Source organism: Papio anubis, chromosome 1, assembly GCF_008728515.1.
Source record: "Papio anubis isolate 15944 chromosome 1, Panubis1.0, whole genome shotgun sequence".
In the NCBI taxonomy this organism is placed as follows: Eukaryota; Metazoa; Chordata; class Mammalia; order Primates; family Cercopithecidae; genus Papio; species Papio anubis.
The window spans coordinates 190,140,164-190,158,672 of NC_044976.1; the positions used below are offsets into that span (position 1 = coordinate 190,140,164).

General features: G+C 36.7%; 1 protein-coding gene across 5 annotated transcripts in view; it reads left to right on the forward strand.

Moving 5' to 3' along the window:
- VAMP4 (vesicle associated membrane protein 4) overlaps positions 1-11,903 on the forward strand; it is a 40,337-nt gene extending 28,434 nt beyond the window's left edge. For 2 of the 5 annotated variants that reach the window (XM_017952391.2, XM_009194103.4), the window contains exons 5-8: positions 996-1,096; positions 2,062-2,141; positions 5,716-5,767; positions 7,594-11,899. In XM_017952391.2, coding sequence (XP_017807880.1) covers positions 996-1,096; positions 2,062-2,141; positions 5,716-5,767; positions 7,594-7,622 — 262 coding nt within the window. In that variant the 3' untranslated portion in view covers positions 7,623-11,899. Of the gene's footprint in view, positions 1-995; positions 1,097-2,005; positions 2,142-5,715; positions 5,768-7,593 lie in introns of all 5 variants that reach the window. The other 3 variants (XR_640882.4, XR_001897698.3, XM_003893562.4) reach the window with 3 other exon arrangements.
- The last annotated feature ends 6,606 nt before the right edge of the window (positions 11,904-18,509 follow it).

Sequence of the window (18,509 nt, forward strand, 5' to 3'; positions counted from 1 at the left end):
TCTGCAGTAAGTAATCCAGTGCACTTTAAACAGTGTTTAGTTGTGAGGACCATGGATTTGCTTTATTTCTCCTTTTAAATATTTCATTGTTGTGACTTATTTCATAAAGTAATTTAAGATAACTTTTTGTCTTGTGGTTAGAGCCACAGAGGAGAATAAGACACTTAAAATGATTAAACATGTCCATGTTTGTGTACTCTGGAGTTAACTCCTGAATGAGAGTGGATAGCTGAGAACAGTTATTACAATTTTAAGTTTAGGTTAAGTCTTTACTGAACAGCCTGAAATTTGGTTAAAACAGACCCCCATCATCTAATATAAAGGATGAACAAACAGTCGAAAAACAGAAAACAATTTTTTCCTTTTTGCTTCCTGGTGAGTTCTTCAAAATATTCCCAGGTGTCCCCAGTTCTCTTCTACCCTGTTTAAGAAAAATCTGATGAGCAGTGAAGAATTCTACCCATTGAGCATCAGTATCTCTTAGAATATGCCCTGCATTTCCATTCTGGAAACTAGGAATGTTTCATAAGCCTTTACCGTACCTGAGCAAAAGGTATGTTAAAAAGTATGTTAACATACCTCCTTTGTTAGCCTTCGTGTATGAAATATATAGCAAAAGTAGGGTGCAGCGGTGTCTGTGCTGCCTCAATAGCCTGTTGAAAAGAAAACCTGATTATTTTTAGTGAAGCGGTTTAAATTCTGCACTTAATGAGCATGCTGACAGTACATTTAACTTGCTTATGGGTTGCAAGTCAGAAGCAGGGCTAAAAGTAAGCTATCTTTAAATATTACTTTAATTTATATCAAATTGTCTTTCATTATCTGAATACTGAAGCCCACAAATGGAAGAACATTGCTATAAAGTCCTAAATTTAAATTTAATAGTTGAATAATTCTCCGAGAATTTGCTATTCTTTATTATGTCTAATGAAATTTCAGAAATTGTAAATATTCTCAAAAGAAGGACAAATAATTGTTTAACTTTTTTAAACTAGTGTTCAGAATCAAGTGGATGAAGTTATTGATGTCATGCAAGAAAATATTACAAAGGTAATTGAGAGAGGGGAGAGACTAGATGAACTACAGGACAAATCAGGTACAGATCTTCATGTATTTCTTGATATTACTAATCTGTTTGCTAGTTTTTTTTCTTCTACTTATCTAGCCAGCATTTACAAATCTTGGCTTAGGAAACTGGTATTTGGTTCTTAAGTGTATGATTTTAATGGTTTAATTTTAACTCCTTTACTTTGAGTCATCTTATTGTTACATTATTTTTTAATTGTTCAGTGGAGAATGAAGAATTTAAAATTTCATTGTTGAAGAGTGAAGAGTAGAGCTGTTTTTTCTTTTGCGCTTTGATGTTGATGAACTTTGTGTTTCTCACGATCTCAGGGCCGAAAAACCTACTCACTTTTCAACACTTGTTTCAAACTTATCTGCTATTTTTATTTTATGTTTCATTTGGTAACTTAGTCACCTTTCTTTACTTTCAGTCATTATACCTATAACCTATATACCTATACCTGGCATGTACTTGGCACTCAAATATTGTTTGAATGGTGAATGGCTGAATACCTGATTAATCTTTGACAGACTTAAAAAAAAGACAACCTCGCTTAGTCACTTTTAAAATGTATATTGTTTTCCTTTAAAATCAGTCACTTTTGATATCTTCTAAAAAGCTAACTTCTCTACATGTAGTTTTTTTTCTAGAGGTGTGCCAAGTGTTTGAATTTTTAAAGAGTATTTTCTTATTAGAATTCCTAAGCTTATTCATAAGCATTAAGGCCCTAAAAAGACTTTTCTTAATTTTATAATAAAAAAGGATTGAGGAAACTGATCTGCAAACTGTTTTTTACTTTTTGTTTTTGTTTTTGTTTTTTTTATAATGTAGAATGCCAGAGTTTGTGGGTGGAAACAAGGGAGAATGTTGTTTTCATGCTTAAAAGGGAATAAATTTGCAGAAGTAGAAATTAATATTTTCTTATCTTTGTGTGACTAGATAAAAGAATCCTGTTATGTCGTTTAATCCTTCTCTCCATCCTCTATGTGATATAGAAAGCTTATCGGATAATGCAACAGCTTTTAGCAACAGATCCAAACAACTTCGAAGGCAAATGTGGTGGCGCGGATGCAAAGTAAGTAAATCAGAAGCTCCTGGATAGATTGGTCAGCATCTGAAGTGGTATTCAAACACATGAAGGAAAAAGGGCCTCTAGAGCATAACATCTGTGAGAAAAGGGCCTATAACTGTCCTGAGACATGGTAGAAATTCAGTAAATACTTGTTAACTTAATTTCTTTTGGGATAGGGATAACTAAATAAATCAGTATGCCTAAAAGGATGTTTTCATAGATTTTTTTTCATGAGAGTAATCCACATTTTATTAATATTTGGCTACCTCTAGACTTATTAACTTGTAACAAATATACATTTTTTTCTTGAAATTTACTGTTAGTACTTTTTTGAGCAACCTCTAGCATTATATAGAGATATCAAAAAAATAAAGTGAGAGCTAGAGAAAAATATGACTTTTAGTTGAAAGGGGAAATAATAACAGCAGCTTACATATCCGAATCTGTTAAGGCAAATGGAGTTAAGAAAAAACTCCACTTCCCTCGTTATTCCAGAAAAATAAAAAGTAAAGGAAATTTTTAACATTTTTAACAAGGAAAACATTGAGAATCACTACATACTAATATACTCCTCCAAAACATTGTATAGAAATACATTTACTTCTTAAATCAACTGTGGCTACTAATCATTAACAGAAACTGTTTTTCATGTTATATAAGCAAATCTTTTTTTTTGATTCTAGGTATAATTTTTGGCTTTGTTAAAAATTTAGACAAGAACTGTTTTTAGTTTCTCATTTTCAAGTTTAGCAATAACTTTCTTTTCTTTCTTTATTTTTTTTTTGAGATAGAGTTTTGCTCTTGTTGCCCAGGCTGGAGTGTAATCTCCACCTCCAGGGTTCAAGCGATTCTCCTGCCTCAGCCTCCCGAGTAGCTTGGATTAACAGGCCTGCACCACCACATCTGGCTAATTTTGGGTTTTTTTGTTGTTGTTTTTTGTTTTTTTAGTAGAGACGGGGTTTCTCCATGTTGATCAAGCTGGTCTCGAACTCCCGACCTCAGGTGATCCGCCTGCCTCGACCTCCCAAAGTGCTGAAATTACAGGCATGAGCTACTGTGCCAGCCAGCAATAACTTTCTAAACCTGACTTAGCCATATGCTAAGGATTTTTTCCAAGAGTTACCTTGGATTTATTTATTTTTATCTGTCTACCTATTGAATTGTCCTACTTTCAGAAGTGGAACTGAGGAAAGAAACTGTTTCATTTCTCCCCTTGTTCAGAATTTAAATTTTCTATTCAAAATTACTTTATTCTTTAAAGAATGAATTTATTTTCTTTAAAGTCTTTTTCTTTTTCTTTTTTTTTTTTTTTTTTTTTGAGGCAGTCTTGATGTGTCTCCCAAGCTGAAATGCAGTGGTGCAATCTCGGCTCACTGCAACTTCTGCCTCCCAGGTTCAAGTGATTCTCATGCCTCAGCCTCACAAGTAGCCCAGGTTCAAGCAATTCTCCTGCCTTGGCCTCCTGAGTAGCTGGGATTACAGACATGTGCCACCACACCTGGCTAATATTTGTATTTTTAGTAGAGATGGGGTTTCACTGTGTTGTCCAGGCTGGTCTTGAACTTCTGGCCTCAAACAATCTGCCCACCTCAGCCTCCCAAAGTGCTGGATTACAGGCATGAGCCACCACACCTGGCCTAAAGCTTCTATATCTATAGAAATTTTCTATTCTATGGGCTAATTTGGAAAAACAAAAGGTCTATGAACCATTCACCCCTTCTCTCCCCCCAAACTCATGTACCCCATTCATGTATCCACAAAAAAGATGGTCATAATGAACATTTTGCCTAACTTTTTTTTTAACCATTTCTAAAAATGTTTGCTTTGTACTTTATGGGGTTTGGGTCAGAGGAATAGTGTGCTTTTGAGGAGGAAAAAACATTGAGTTATATTTTTAAATAGTCATCACCTTGAGGACCTCTGGAGACCATGAATAGCATTGACCATGTAATGAAAACCATTGTTCCATAACATAACAAAGACCATTTACAGTAGCAAGTATTCTTCATTTATTATTTTCTAATGTTTCCTTCAGTTTTACTGTACCCCATTAATACTTCATTGTGCTACTGTTCATCTGGGGCAGCCTCCCTGTGCCTGCCATTTTCTAGATTGACTTCCATAATGAGTAATTTCAGAAGGGTTTTAAGAAAAAGGATATAAGGGCAGAATACAGATCAGGAGTTTCCAGTGGCTAAGGGGAATGTGGTGCGGTTGGAGACTGACAGCAGGTCATGAGGAAACTTGTTGAGGGTGGTGGTGGAAATGTCCTATATTTGATGGTGCTCATGCCTATTAACAGCTGGATATATTTGTCAAAACCTATCAAAAGTACTTTTAGAGGATAAGTTTTATTCTGTGTAAAGTGTATCTCAATATACCTGGCTTTAAAAATAAATGAATTAATAAAATTATCCATGGGTGGGGAAAGAGAATCGCTAACACCTCTTTTAATGTATCTGGGGGGTTGTGAAGCTCTTATATGTTTAATGCCACACAGATTTTTGTTCATGAGCTTTGGACTTGCATGAATACAATACTGCCATTTGCAATTGTAAACATTTTCTGCCCAGTGTTAGAAACCCAAGGAAGAAAACTATTCATTGAGGTGTTTTTAAATTGATATTGATGTTCTCATTCAAATCTTAAGTAAAGCCGAACACACATTTAACGGCAAATTAATGTACATTTTAGGTAAGGTTGAAAAACTACTGTAGAAATTCCAAATTATTTTAGAAATGTTTCAGATTAATAAAAATGGATTAAAGTACTTTAGTTTATCGTATAATGTGGACCCAGACACCTACTAAAAATACAACTCCTATCTCCAATCCATTCTGATTCTCTGTCTACATTTTTTTGTTACCATAATAATTGTAATAGGCACTGGTATCCAAATTACAAATCTTCCATATATTCTTTGGGTCACTTTGTTATAACATATTAAGGAGCTGACCAAGAACTGACCTTAAGATTTCTTAACTACAAAACTGACACAGAATGCTCTTAGGCAAAGTTGCTTATTAAATGAGGCTATTCATAAATAATCTAAAATATATTCCTCAAAATGGAGATAAAAATGCCAAGAAGAAAGTAAGGGGAGAAAAAACTAACAGAATTCTCATTTACTTTGAAAAAAACTGCTATAAACTGCTACTTTATATGTATTGAACCATTTGAATTGCATGGCCTATGTTATTCATCGTATCTTGACACTTGAACAGAGTTGCTAAAATACTGTATGTTTTCTCTGGTCTCACATTAGTAATAAGCGCATCAAATCATAGAGGTTCAAGCCCATGAAGGCTTTGATTGTTACTGTTTTCTCTGCAGTACAGCTTTTGACCAACAAAATCCAGTAAAGAAAAACACCTCAAATTTGGGGAATTCTGATTGTTTCCCAAAGAATGAAAAATAGCCAGCAAATTCATATGGGAAAAAATTTGAAGACATTTCAAGAAATGTGCCTATTTATTGAGATGATTTAGTATGATGCAGTAAATAGAACAACAAATAGTCTTGACTTTATTAATGAGTCAAATATTAATATCTTTATATGGCCTTTTGTGTGTTGTAGATAAAAGCCATCATGGCTTTGGTTGCTGCTATCCTTTTGCTAGTGATTATCAGTAAGTATTTATTGGATTATTACTTCTTAGGGTATCATTTGTTTTAGAGTTCATTTTAATTCCCTTTTTATTTTCAGTTGACTTAGCATGTCTGAAGTCAGGATTGAGTAATGACTTCTGACCTGTCTCAGGAGCTCTTAGAATCTATAGATCTCTGAAAATGCTCTTAAGTAATATGTAAAATTTTATGTGACTATGTATATGTACATTTTTATAGAGAGTCTATATCTTTTATCAGATTCTCAAAGGGAACTCCTGTTCTGCCCCCAACCCTTACCCCCAAATCCAAGGCTAAGTGATTTGTTCCAGGCCAAATCTGGTTCCTGTTACACTAAGGTCTAAAATACTCATGTTCTATTTATTATTAACTCTCAGGAATGGCAGTTTGCATCTTGTAATATTGTTTTGGAAGGATACATCCAAATGCATTCTCCAGATGATTTTTGTTTGGTTTTTGTTTTGTTCTGCAGTTGAGCATAATTTCTATCATTAAAGCATGACTCCTTCCCTTCCTTTTTCCCTTAATATTCTTTTGAAAATCAGATCATTTTAAATATCTCTTTTTCTTCAAGGCCTCTCTACCTGTGGTTACAGAGGTTTTATGAAGATTTGGAAAGTATCTAAAAGTAATCATTTGAAAAATTCTATTATGCTGTTATTTTTTTAAACAGAAAAAAAATGTTTTATTACAAAGAAATACAGTCAATCCTCATTATTCATAGATTCTGTGTTTGCAATACCAGGTAAAATTATTTGTAACCCCAAAATCAGTACTCATGGTGCTTTCACAGTCATTTACAAACATGTTCAGAGTAACAAAAAATGTAAGTCCCCCAACCCACACATCCCTAGCTGAGGTTAAACAAAGCCATTTCTGCCTTTTTATTTCAGCACTCATAACAAAACATGTTCTTTTTGTAGTCTATTTAGTACCACATTTTCTGCATTGCCGTGCTTTTCGTTGGTGATTTCACTGTTTATAACGGCCCCCGTGCATAGTGCTGAAGTGCTCTCTAGTGTTGCTCAGTACAAGCGAGCTGTGATGTGTCTTCCTGGAGAAAATACACAGTAGGCAAACTTTGTTCAGGCATGAGTTATAGTGCTGCTGGCCTTGAGCTCAGTGTTACTGAATCAATAATACGTATTAAATAAAATGTCTTTAAACAGAAACACATATAAAACAAGGTTATGTATTGATTGACAAAAATCTAGTAGCCAGAGACTCACAGGAACTTAACCTTGTATCTTCCCTAGCAGTAGTGGTTCAGTATTCACTAATTTCGTGTTTGTAGTGACCTTATAGAAAATAACTACCTCAAAAACCAAAACTTAATCATGTATATATTGTGGGCAATTGGAAAACGTGAAATATTAAAAACAAAAAGAAAAATTCAACTATAATCTATAACTACAACACAGAGATAGCTACTACTACTAATATAACTATTATATATACTTCTCTTTTCCTATTAATATACAAGCATGTTTTTTTTAAAAACTAAGACTATATTATATGTACTTTATAATAAACATATTGTGAATATTTTCCCAGGTTATCAAAATTTTTAGTAATATTTTAACAGCAGATACAAGCTATGGCTATGCCATTATTTATTTAAGATGCCAATGTTAGACATTTAGGTTGTTTTATGATATTTTTTGCTTCTCCTTTCCCATTTATTATTTATTACCACAGATAAAAGTTCAGTCAATCCTCATTACCCATTTCTAAAAGTAGACACAACTACATTTAGGAATATTGCTTCAAACATAGCATATATATATATGATGTTGATATATTGCTTTTTTCATGTTTTCTCTTACAGTTCTTATAGTCATGAAATACCGTACTTGATTTGATGACAGAGATCTTCATTAAACAAGATCTGGGACAGTAATAAAAGATTGCTGCATAATTTAAATGAAACCTATGTGTATATAACTTTCAAAACTTCTTTTTCAAGAAACTAAGAGGCAAGTATCACTTCAAATTGGAACGTTGAGAATGTTCAATTATCTTCTCCCCTTCTAACAAAATGTTCTTTTAATAATTATGTTTAAGGCAAAGAGAACTAGCCTCTATTTTTCCATATTTCAAGGATCTAATTTGAAACTAGATACTTGCCGGTTCATTATTTGTGTATATAGTTAAACACTGATGATAATATTTCATACTAGTAATTTAATGGCATAAGGACTTGCATTATTGCAATAGGGAGTGGGTCATGCTGGGGGTCAGGAAACCTGTGTAGAGTACCAAATTATATGCTGAAAGAGATGCATAACCATTCTGTCAATATTTGCAGAAATATCGTTCTTTTCTTATTATAGTTGTTTTGCAAGCAATTTCCATATTTATAGGTGTAACAAAAGCTAAATGTTGTAAATGTTGTTGCCTTCAGCTTTAACTAAAAACATTCCAGTAAATATATTTTTGACTGTGTAAGAGAATGTGTAGTAATTTTTTTGGCATTTGGATTATGGAAATGGAAATTTTTAAACAGTGTGATTAAAACATGGTATGGCACCATAAAACTGGACATAATAAAGTTATTGAAGAGTGTCATTGGAGTATTTGAAAATGACCAATATATAGCTGCCAGTCATGGTCCAGTCTGTTTTCAGTTAAACTCCAATAAAGACAGACGAGTCAGTCCTAATGTGAGTAAATGAAATTCACAGGTAACTTACTCCTTAATTTTATTTTAGTTAATAGCCTCTAACTTCCAACTATCTCATTTACCAAAAGTATGAAAAGTAGCAAAACCATCTATTAATACTTTTTGAATTTTATATCTTTGCATTTCCCGTTCATCCTTGAGGAGATGTATGTTGCACAATCAAGTTTTGCATCAGCCAACAATAATGAGTAGTAGAAAGTCAGGAACCTAGGTATATATATATATACAGGATAATCAGTCAGTCAGTAAGCAGATGCTAGAGAGTGACCATTAACCTAAGCCTGTTTTTATGATAAAAAAATGTGTTAACTTTGAAATATGCCAACCTCCTTGTGTCTTTTAAACAAGTCAGAGTGAAAATATATTGTCCCCTAAGGTGTGGGGAGAGGAAGCTTTATAATAAAATTAGTGATTCTGCAGAAACTTGTGCACTGGATATCTTGAGAATATGAATATAAAACTCCCTAAATTAAAAATAGGGTTAATAGAAATTACCAGTATTTAAATAGGGAAAAATGATTTTATGTTTATTTTATTTAAGTTTTATTTCTTTGGTCATCTTAATGCGAAATGAATAAAGCATAGAATCTGGGTTTGGTGTTTTGTTTTTTGTTTTTTGTCTGTTTTTAAAATTCTACAGGATTATTACTAGGAGGCAAAAAATGTTGTTTAGAATGGAAAGAAATTTGAAGAGAGAAAGCAGACTGAGACACTCAAGACACCTGCAAGTTATCTAAGAAGATCTAAACAGAATTTCTAAACTTTATAGTTTGCTTAGAGCATTAAGAAGGAGATAAAGGTCTTACATACTATAGCATATTGTCTCTGGTCTCTATGCTCTTTGTAAATGTCAATGTAAACAGCGTCTGAACTGCTAATAAATCTTTTAACAAGATACCCAGAAAAATGAGCATTTTTAGAATTTCAGTAGCTAATAATTCAGAAATGGAAATATTTTAACTGAATGGACAGAATCAGTCCTAACATTTGTATGTATGTTCTTTATTTGAATTGGAACTAGGCTTGTAAGTTTTAATTTTCCATTAGTTGATGTAGAAATCCGGTTCCTCCATAATATCTACAAGTGAAGATGAAGATTACTTCTCAAAAAGTATCCATATTTCCAGTGTTTCTTTTAATAAAGTATGCCACTTTTAAATAAGTTACAAAAAGTAAAATTATAAATTTTTTAAAGTTTAAATAAGTAAAAGTAATATTTATTTGACAATATATATGTCACTGTCTTTGTAATTTAAACATATTGTTACCTGGGATATGGGTAACAGACATATCACTCATGGAACTTTGTAGTAGTGATGGCTTGGTTTGTAGTTTGTCATTTCATCTTTCTTGGTCTTGATTAATCCTGAAATCCTTAAAATGGCTGGCATGGTTATGACTTTATTGTGGTAACCTCGGAGATGTAAGCCCTCTTATGATCAAAAACAGAAGAAAAAATACATTGTTCAAACTGATGCCAGGCCTGCCTTCATTACCTCCCTTAATTACTGTTTTTCTCATTCAGCTCAGATCATCCTGCACTTGAAAAATGAAGTTTTACCATCATCAAAACTATCATTACTTAACAACAAGTGAAGATCAACAGAAAAATTCAAGTAGCTTTGCAAATACTAGTTGATTCTCAGTGAAATCACGTCACTATTTTCATGCCTGAATCCATACCCTTGTGATTTATGTTTAATTACAGAAGCCTATTGCCTTGCAGCAATTTCGTTGTTTTAATACTGATAATTAGTTACTCCTTCTTATTATAACTCAGTAATACCTGTGGTCGTTTGGTTCCTCTATCCTGACAAAGTTCACTGGAAATTGCCCTCAGATTTTATAAACTGGGGGATTTCTTAATTAGATGAAAGTTCACTATTAAAGATGGAATATTATATAAGATAGAGGAAGGGTAATTAATACACATGAGATACAGAAATACTTTGTTAGCCCTCCTATAGATTGCCTATTTTAGTCTTTCTGTGCATTTTAGTACTCTGTATTAGAAAATTATAACTTCAGCACTTTTGATAGCAAAAATTGGCATCTTTCAATTCTGTATAGTATGTGGGTATCCTGTAAATGATAATACGTGTACAGACTGAGAAGGCAGGAATATAATATAAAGAAATTGAAATCTCTCATTGCCAGTATACTCTAAAACAGGCTTGATGCCTTGTCAGCATCATTGCCCACATTGACTCTGTAATCTGTATATACACTATGATTAGAAAATATGCAAGAAATTGTTTTTCCATGTCAAGAACAAATACCAATAGAAGATGTCCCCTTAATTGTATTGTCAGAGTATTACTATGTCAAGGATGATTGTTCTGTTAACCTAATTTTGTGTTTTCACATGGAAATGTGATTGGACTCCATTTTTCTGTGAGTTGAGAGTAAGAGCATAAGTCAGTTTGAAAGCATTTACAAGTTTGTTTTAGAATGTAGTGTAGGGCTTATATTTGTGCAGGAAATTGCCACAAAGCAGTGGAAAGACACTGGATTCTAAGGGCTGAAATGTGCTCTACTTCTTGTTTTTTCCCATGTTGTAGACAAATGACATCATGCCTTAGATTGATGTAGAGTTTAGGTCCTCTTTAATACTCTGATGTTAGTCTTATTCTGACTTCTTTTTCTGGAAACCAAGTAGAATTAGGGATGGGAACACAAATGCATTTATTCTGGCTCCTCTTTTATTCCATGAAGCTTCTTGGAACAAATCAGTAGGAATTGAAAAGAAAGCATGACCCACCCAGTTACAGGGGATAAATGTAAGCTTGTGAAAGTAAGCACCACACCATGTTTCTGTCTCCCCAGCACCCAGCACAGTGCTGTGTACCTTGGCAGATGCTAGATAAATGTGTTTTGAATGAATGTGCCTATGAAGCCACAAAGATGCCACATGTTAGTATATCAGTGAGAGCTGACTCCATAGTGCTCCCTGGAGAAGCAACATGAGCCTTTCGCTTTTGCCTGGATATAGTGGTGCTCTTCTACTGTAATTGGGTGTGGAAAAACTCTGGCTTTATGGTATTCCATTAGGTTCTTTTCATTTAAAGTAGTCTTAAATCAAAGTATCAAATATTTTAAAGCCACAAAGTAGATTACATAATTAGCAGAGATTTTAGTCAGTAAAATGTTAGAAATCAAACTATAAGAAAACTCAAGCCGTTTATTTTGTGTCTTGGGTATCTGTCATTATTTTAAATTCCATGCTCCCTTACTTAATCACTTTGGTAAGTGCCTTTGATGTTTGTTTTGAGATGTATAGTGGGAGATGAGTAAATGTAAATGTCATGTGCCCTGTTCCCTAGCTTCTCAATTCCTCATAACCATTTTTACCAGTGTTGGCAAAGTTTAGTCCTTTGTGTTGATATCAGAAATGTATTTGTAGCCTCTCCATAGTGAACAGTGAAATAAACTATTTCATAGAAAACAAAAATTAAGCACTTTGGCTTATTCAATGTGTTACCTGTTGCCTTAACTTCAAAGCATAGCTTATTTAATAATAACATCTGGATAATCACCCCTGATTTAATCTATCCTGTTTTCCCAATAAAGTGCAATGGAGGAAAAATAAGAAAAAGAAAAGGCATTCTTTCACCAAAACTTATGCCTGATACTGACAAAATCTAAGAGGAATTTCTCAGTGATTTTTAACTTAGTATAGCAATGTCTTTATCTCAGTCAATAGTGTGTAAGAGAGGAAGGCATGTAAGTGTCTGTAAACTTACATGCCCTAATCAGAAAACCTGGTCCTGTCCCTCAGCTGCCTGGTGCTTTAGGCCACCAGAGTAATGTTCATTCTCTCTAGCCTCCCTCCATCCACACACTAAACTGTGTCTTTTTGTTTTTGTTTTTGAGACAGGATCTTGTTCTGTCTCCCAGGTTGAAGTGCAGTGGCGCCATCACAACTCACTGAAGCCTTGAACTCCTGGGCTCAAGCCATCCTCCCACCTCAGTTCTCCCAAGTGGCTGGGACTACAGGCATGCACCACCATGCCCAGCTAAGTTTTTAATTTTTTTTATAGACAGGGTCTCACTATGTTACCCAGGCTGGTCTCAAATTCCTAGACTACTGCCATCCTTCTGCCTCAGTGTCCCAAAATGCTACGATTACAGGTATGAGCCACCACACCAGGCCTTTATTGTCTTAATACTACAAAAAGGCATGGGAGGGGAGATGACATTGGAGGCACATTGTACCCTGAGATAGTCTCCACAAATAAAGTGCTGTAGTCAGAAATGGAGATGGGAAGCAGCCTGGTAAGTGCACTCTGAGAATGATGGTGTTTAATACAATCCACCATTCAACAGATGAGAGAACCGGGCAGGAAGATCAGATACTACCTGAAACCAACAGAATCATACTTAGTGTGCCTATCACACACTAAAAATTGCTGAGGAGCGGTGACTATCAGCCTGCTTTTCAGTTGTCAGTATAAGAAGGGATTCTGACTAGTAAGCAAAGACTGAGCAGTCAGTGGTGGTGCACTTACCCTATTTTTTGGGTAACTGGGCAAGATCTTATCTGAGGATGTCTAAGAAGATGCACATGGACCTGTGAGTAACATTGTAAAAACACAGAAAAGAGAACATCCTCCCAATCATTCCCAGCAACATACTCTGTCTTCTTTAAAAAGCTCCATCTCTTTTCTCCACTTCCCCCCAGCCCCCTGCCAAATTCCACTATAGATATATACATACACACATCTATACATCCATACATTTTTTTCTTTTTTCTTTTCTTTTTTTTTTTAGAGGCAAGGTCTCGCTCCAGCATGTAAGCTGGAGTGCAGTGGCACAATCATAGCCCACTGCAGCCTTGAACTCCCAAGTGATCCTCCTGCCTCAGCCTCCCGAGTAGATGGGATTACAGGCATGAGCCAGTGCAACCAGCCCTCATTGCTATACATTTTTGATAATTGTCCTCTTCCTGACATATACTTTCCTGTGGCAGAATTTAGAGAGGCAGAATAGTATATGACTAGTATAGTAGAAATAACATGGGTGCTGAAATCATGGGCTCTGGGTTTTTGTTTGTTTGTTTGTTTGTTTTTAGAGACGGGTTCTCACTATGTTGCCCAGGCTGGTCTTGAACTCCTGGGCTCAAGTGGTCCTCCCACTTTGGCCTCCCAAAGTGCTGGGATTATAGGAGTAAAGTACCATGCCTGGCTACAGGGAATTTTTTTGTCTTGTTTTTGAGACAGGGTCTCACTCTGTCACCCAAGCTGGAGTCCAGTGGCACAGTCATAGCTCATTGCAGCCTTGAACTCCTGGGCTCAAGCACTCCTCCTGTCTCCGTCTCACTTGTAGCTAGCATTACAGGAGCATGCCACCACGCCTGGCTCCACTCCATATCTTTACTCCTCTTTATAGTAATAGTCCTTGAAAGATTTCAGTATACTTGCTATTTCCAGTTTTTTTGTTTATTCTCCTAAACAGTTCAGTCAAGATTTTCCCTCCACACTCCACCAGACTTACTCTTGGGAAGGTGACCAGTGACCTCTGCATTGCTAGATCCAGTGGTCCATTGTCAGCCCTGATCTCTGTGCAGCAGCATCATTTGATGCAGTTAATTACTCTCTTCTCCTTCATAAGTGCTTCCAGCGCTTTGTTTCTTCTTGCCCTCATGGTTGTTCCTCCTGTTCTCCTCAGCTCTTAATATCGGAGTGTCCAGGATTCAGCTCTTGGTCCAGTCTTTACACACATTCCCTTAGAAAGCTTACCTAATTGTGTCATTCGAAATCACATCTTTGTGCTGACAAATCTCAAGTTGTTGTCTCCCACTTGACTTCCCTTGAATTTGGAGTCATCCAGTACTCTTTTTGATGTCTTTATTATTTCAAGTTTAGCATGTCCCAAACGCATTCCAGTCTCCTTTCATAGACCTCCTCCACATGCATTCTGCCCCATCTCAGTTGATGGCAACTGAATCCTTCCAATTCCTTAGACCAAAAACTGTGGAGTCATACTGACTTCATAATTTCTCTCTCAACTCACCTCTAATTCATCAGGAAATCCTCTGGTGCTACCTTTAAAATATCTTTAGAATCTGACCAGTTCGCACTGCCTACATCATGACCACCTGGTCCTTTCCTACCATCATCTCTCACCTGGAATACTGCAGTAGCTTTCTAACTGGTCTCAGGCTTCTACTGTTCCCCCTCTCCCCAGAGTCTGTTCTCAACAGAATGGTGAAAATAATTCTTTCAAAATGTAATCAGATTATGCCATTGCTTTGCTCAAAACTCTTCAATGGCTTCCCATCTTCCTCAGAGTGAAAGCCAAAATTCTTTCAGTGGCCTACAGGGTCTCGTGATGCATCCCCAAGTCACCTTGCTGACCTCTGCCCTTGTCTTTGCCTTCTTTGCTGTGCTGCAGCCACACCAGCCTCTTTGCTGTTCCTCAGACAAACCAGCTCCAGGCCTTGGACTTGCTGTTTCTCCTGCCAGAAAAGCCCTTCCTCCTCAACCACTGCGTGAACAGTTCTCTTGAATGACTTTCTCAAAATCTCCCCGAGTACACCATCCAATCCCTTTACTCTCTGTTTTTCCAGAACATTCTAACATTCCAGAATTTTCTCTGATATATCCCAAACCACTCGCTACAACAGCAAGTGTCATAGTGAGTGCTCAAATAATTATTGAATGTATTAATTATCCTGAAGATGCAAAGGAAGATGGTAGTTTTGAAAATGATGTACTACAAGACCTAAATTGATTTTGAGCACCTCAGCATCTGCAGCAGGATGAAACTGATGCTTTTGGAATTCCAAAAGTCATAAAGAGAGAAAAGGCAAGAAAAAAAGTACAATTAAATGTGTTATGTAGACAATTAGGTCAGCCATAAGGGGAGCAAGTTAAAATAATTTGCCAGGAAACAAATTGTAACACAAACATTAAGCCCTTCACTGAAGCAGTGAGGAGTAGAATTGATTGAAGAAAATCAGTAATGCAGAAGAGAGGTTCAAGAAGCTGCCACAGAACACAGAAGAAAAAGATCAAAACTGTAAATGGACAGTGTGATGTTAGATCTAGGAGACCAAAAAAGACTACTAAGAATTTACATAGTGTTCCTGTGGAAGAAATCCAAAAAGAGTGGAACAGAGAAGTCATCAAAAAACATTATTCTTTGATGTATTCTTTGATGAAAACTTAAGCTTTCATAAAGTCCTTCAGGGGAAAACAAAATTGTCAAAAGACACAGTAAGCTACATCGTAGTAGAGTATATGAATTATAAGATTAAAGGGGTAAATTCTATAAGCATTGACACCTGAAAAATGTGTTACCTACAAGGAAGCAAAAATTAAGCTTACCTCTGTCTTTTCTACCACTGAATTATAGAATACTAAAACAGCATCTGTAGATTCTTGAGAGGATATAGCTGTGACTCAAGAATTTTTATACCAAATCAGTTGTCACTTAAGAATGAAAACCATTGAGGATTCTATGGACCATTGGAAAAATTTTTAAAAAGAACGCAAACCAGGCTGGGCTCAGTGGCTCACACCTGTAATTCCAACACTTTGGGAGGCTGAAGCAGGAGGATCACTTGAGCCCAGGAGTTTGAGACCAGCCTGGACAACACAGTGAGACCCTGTCTCTACAAAAATTTAAAAAATTAGCCAAGCATGGTGGCACATGCCTGGAGTCCCAGCGACTCAGGAGGCTGAGGTGGGAGAATCATTTGAGCTCTGGAATTCAAGGCTGCATTGAGTCATGATGGCACCATTGCATTCCAGCCTGGGTGACAGAGCAATACCCTGTCTTAAAAAAAAAGAAAAAATGAAAACCACAAACACAATATTCTTAAAATATGAGAGTTCAGAAAACATGACGTCCTTGTCTCTTTTCTTGATAAAAACATTACTGGAAAATTTACGTTATACAGGCAGCTAAGAGAGAAATCAAAATTGAGAGTTCGAAAACAGACAATTCTTCTACTTGAAACCCTTTGATGAAGTCTCATTGCACTTACAGTGAAAACTGAACTGCTTACCTTCCTTGATCTCATCAGTTACTACCAGGGTAGCATTCTGTTTTACGTCACAGGACACTCAAAATAACTCAAGGAGAATTTAATAAAGGTAAATTTATAAAGGTGGTAGGGCTTAAAGAAACTACAAAGGATAGTACAGCTTGAAGGGTTGAGGGAAGGCAGAGGTTACCGACACCTGGAAGGACAAAGTCACATGAAGAGGGCTACCTTGACTTTTGGCCAAGGGATGCAGCCAGCCTAAGGTGATCTTACAGGGAGGACACCAGGGGAATAAATAACCTGGCCTAGTTGTTTTATTCCCTGTGATCTGGTGCTAGGACTTCCCTATTATTTTTATATATATAAATATATATATATATAATTTTTTTTTTTTTTTTTTTTGGAGATAAAGTTTTACTCTGTCGCCCCGACTGGAGTGCAGTGGTGCAATCTCAGCTCACTGCTAACTCCGCCTCCCAGGTTCAAGCAATTCACCTGCCTCCGCTTCCTGAGTAGCTGGGATTACAGGCACGCGCCACACACCAGGCTAATTTTTGTTTTTTTAGTAGAGATGGGGTTTCACCATATCGACTGGCCAGGCCGGTTTCGTACTCTGGACCTCAAGTGATCCCACCTCGGCCTCCCAAAGTGCTGGGGTTACAGGCATGAGCCACCACGCCTGGCCAGACTCCCCTATTTTTGAACCTGATTAAAAAAGAAACGGCAAGGAATCCTAGCGGTGTAAGCCACACTGGTCACCATCCTGAAAGGAGGGTAGAAAGTGCATCTGATGCCAGATTCCATTCCCCAGCTATTGTGGATGTTAACGTTGCTGCCAATGGCTCACAGTTTCCCCCTTCTCTGGAGAACTGCTGTCTGCCAATGGGAACCACTTCACCTCTGAATTAAGTCCCATCCCTGGGGGTACCGTGGAGCCAATGGTAGACTGATATTGGGGTCCAAAAGCCTGAACCCCTTATCTGAAGGTGGGACAACTCGATGTTGTGATATATGCTTGAGATGCCACACACGCCCTTGAATCTGGCCAAGGCGAGACTTTATCTGAGACCATTTTTGCTCGGCCTTTTCCCTTCGTTGTCTTTCATCTCTTCGTCTCTTAGAGAGCTGAGCACTCCTTCGATAAATCACATGTGTCTGAATCCTTGTAGCCAACTGTTTCTAAAGGGCCCAACTGAAGAGGGTTAGTACCCGTATTGGTCCCAGAAAACAGGTTCTAAGGATGGGATTCTGGAATTAGATCACCCACTGAAGAGAGAGCAATAAGGATCACATCACTGGTGGTAGGTGGAGTAAGTACTGTTATCAGTAGTCTCTGACATGCAGTAGCAGTGGCATTCATTGCTAAAATGTTCACCTCTGGTGAAGTGAGAGGGATACAAGTAGAGGGGAATGTGAAAGTCATGCCATCTCTAGCATTTGAGAGGAACAGGAGATACGGTCATTTTAAGGATTTTGAAATGGAGCAGCTCCTGCTAAACTCCATTCTTAGCTTGGAAAAAAGAAAATGACAGATGTGACAGATGCAGGGCAATCAATTGTGAATTTAAAGCAAAATATGAGAATCAGAGATTCTCTAATTCTCTAATTGAAAGTATTTAAAGAGACCTTTATTTCCTGAAGCTGAAGAGCAGAGAGAGTTGAAGACCAGGCCCAGAATTCATTTTAAGGTGGCAGAATTTCAAAGAACAATGAATTTTCAGCCTCAGCAAGTTTCCTATGCCAAAGTCAGGATCTTGTTAGGGAAAGAACAGGGCCTAGAGACTTGGGATGGGATATCTGGGTAGATGCCCCTGAGGGTCTTTTTTTTTTTTTTTTTTTTTGAGACAGGATTTCACTCTGTTGCCCGGGCTGGAATGCAGTGGCACGATCACAGCTCACTGCAGCCTCAACATCCTGGGCTTAAGCAATCCTCCTGCCTCACCCTCCTGAGTAGTTAGGTCTACAGGCACATGCCACCATGCCTGGCTAATTGTTTTATTTTTTATTGGGATGAGGTCTCGCTATGTTACTTAAGCTGATCTCAAACTCCTGGGCTCAAACAGTCCTCCTG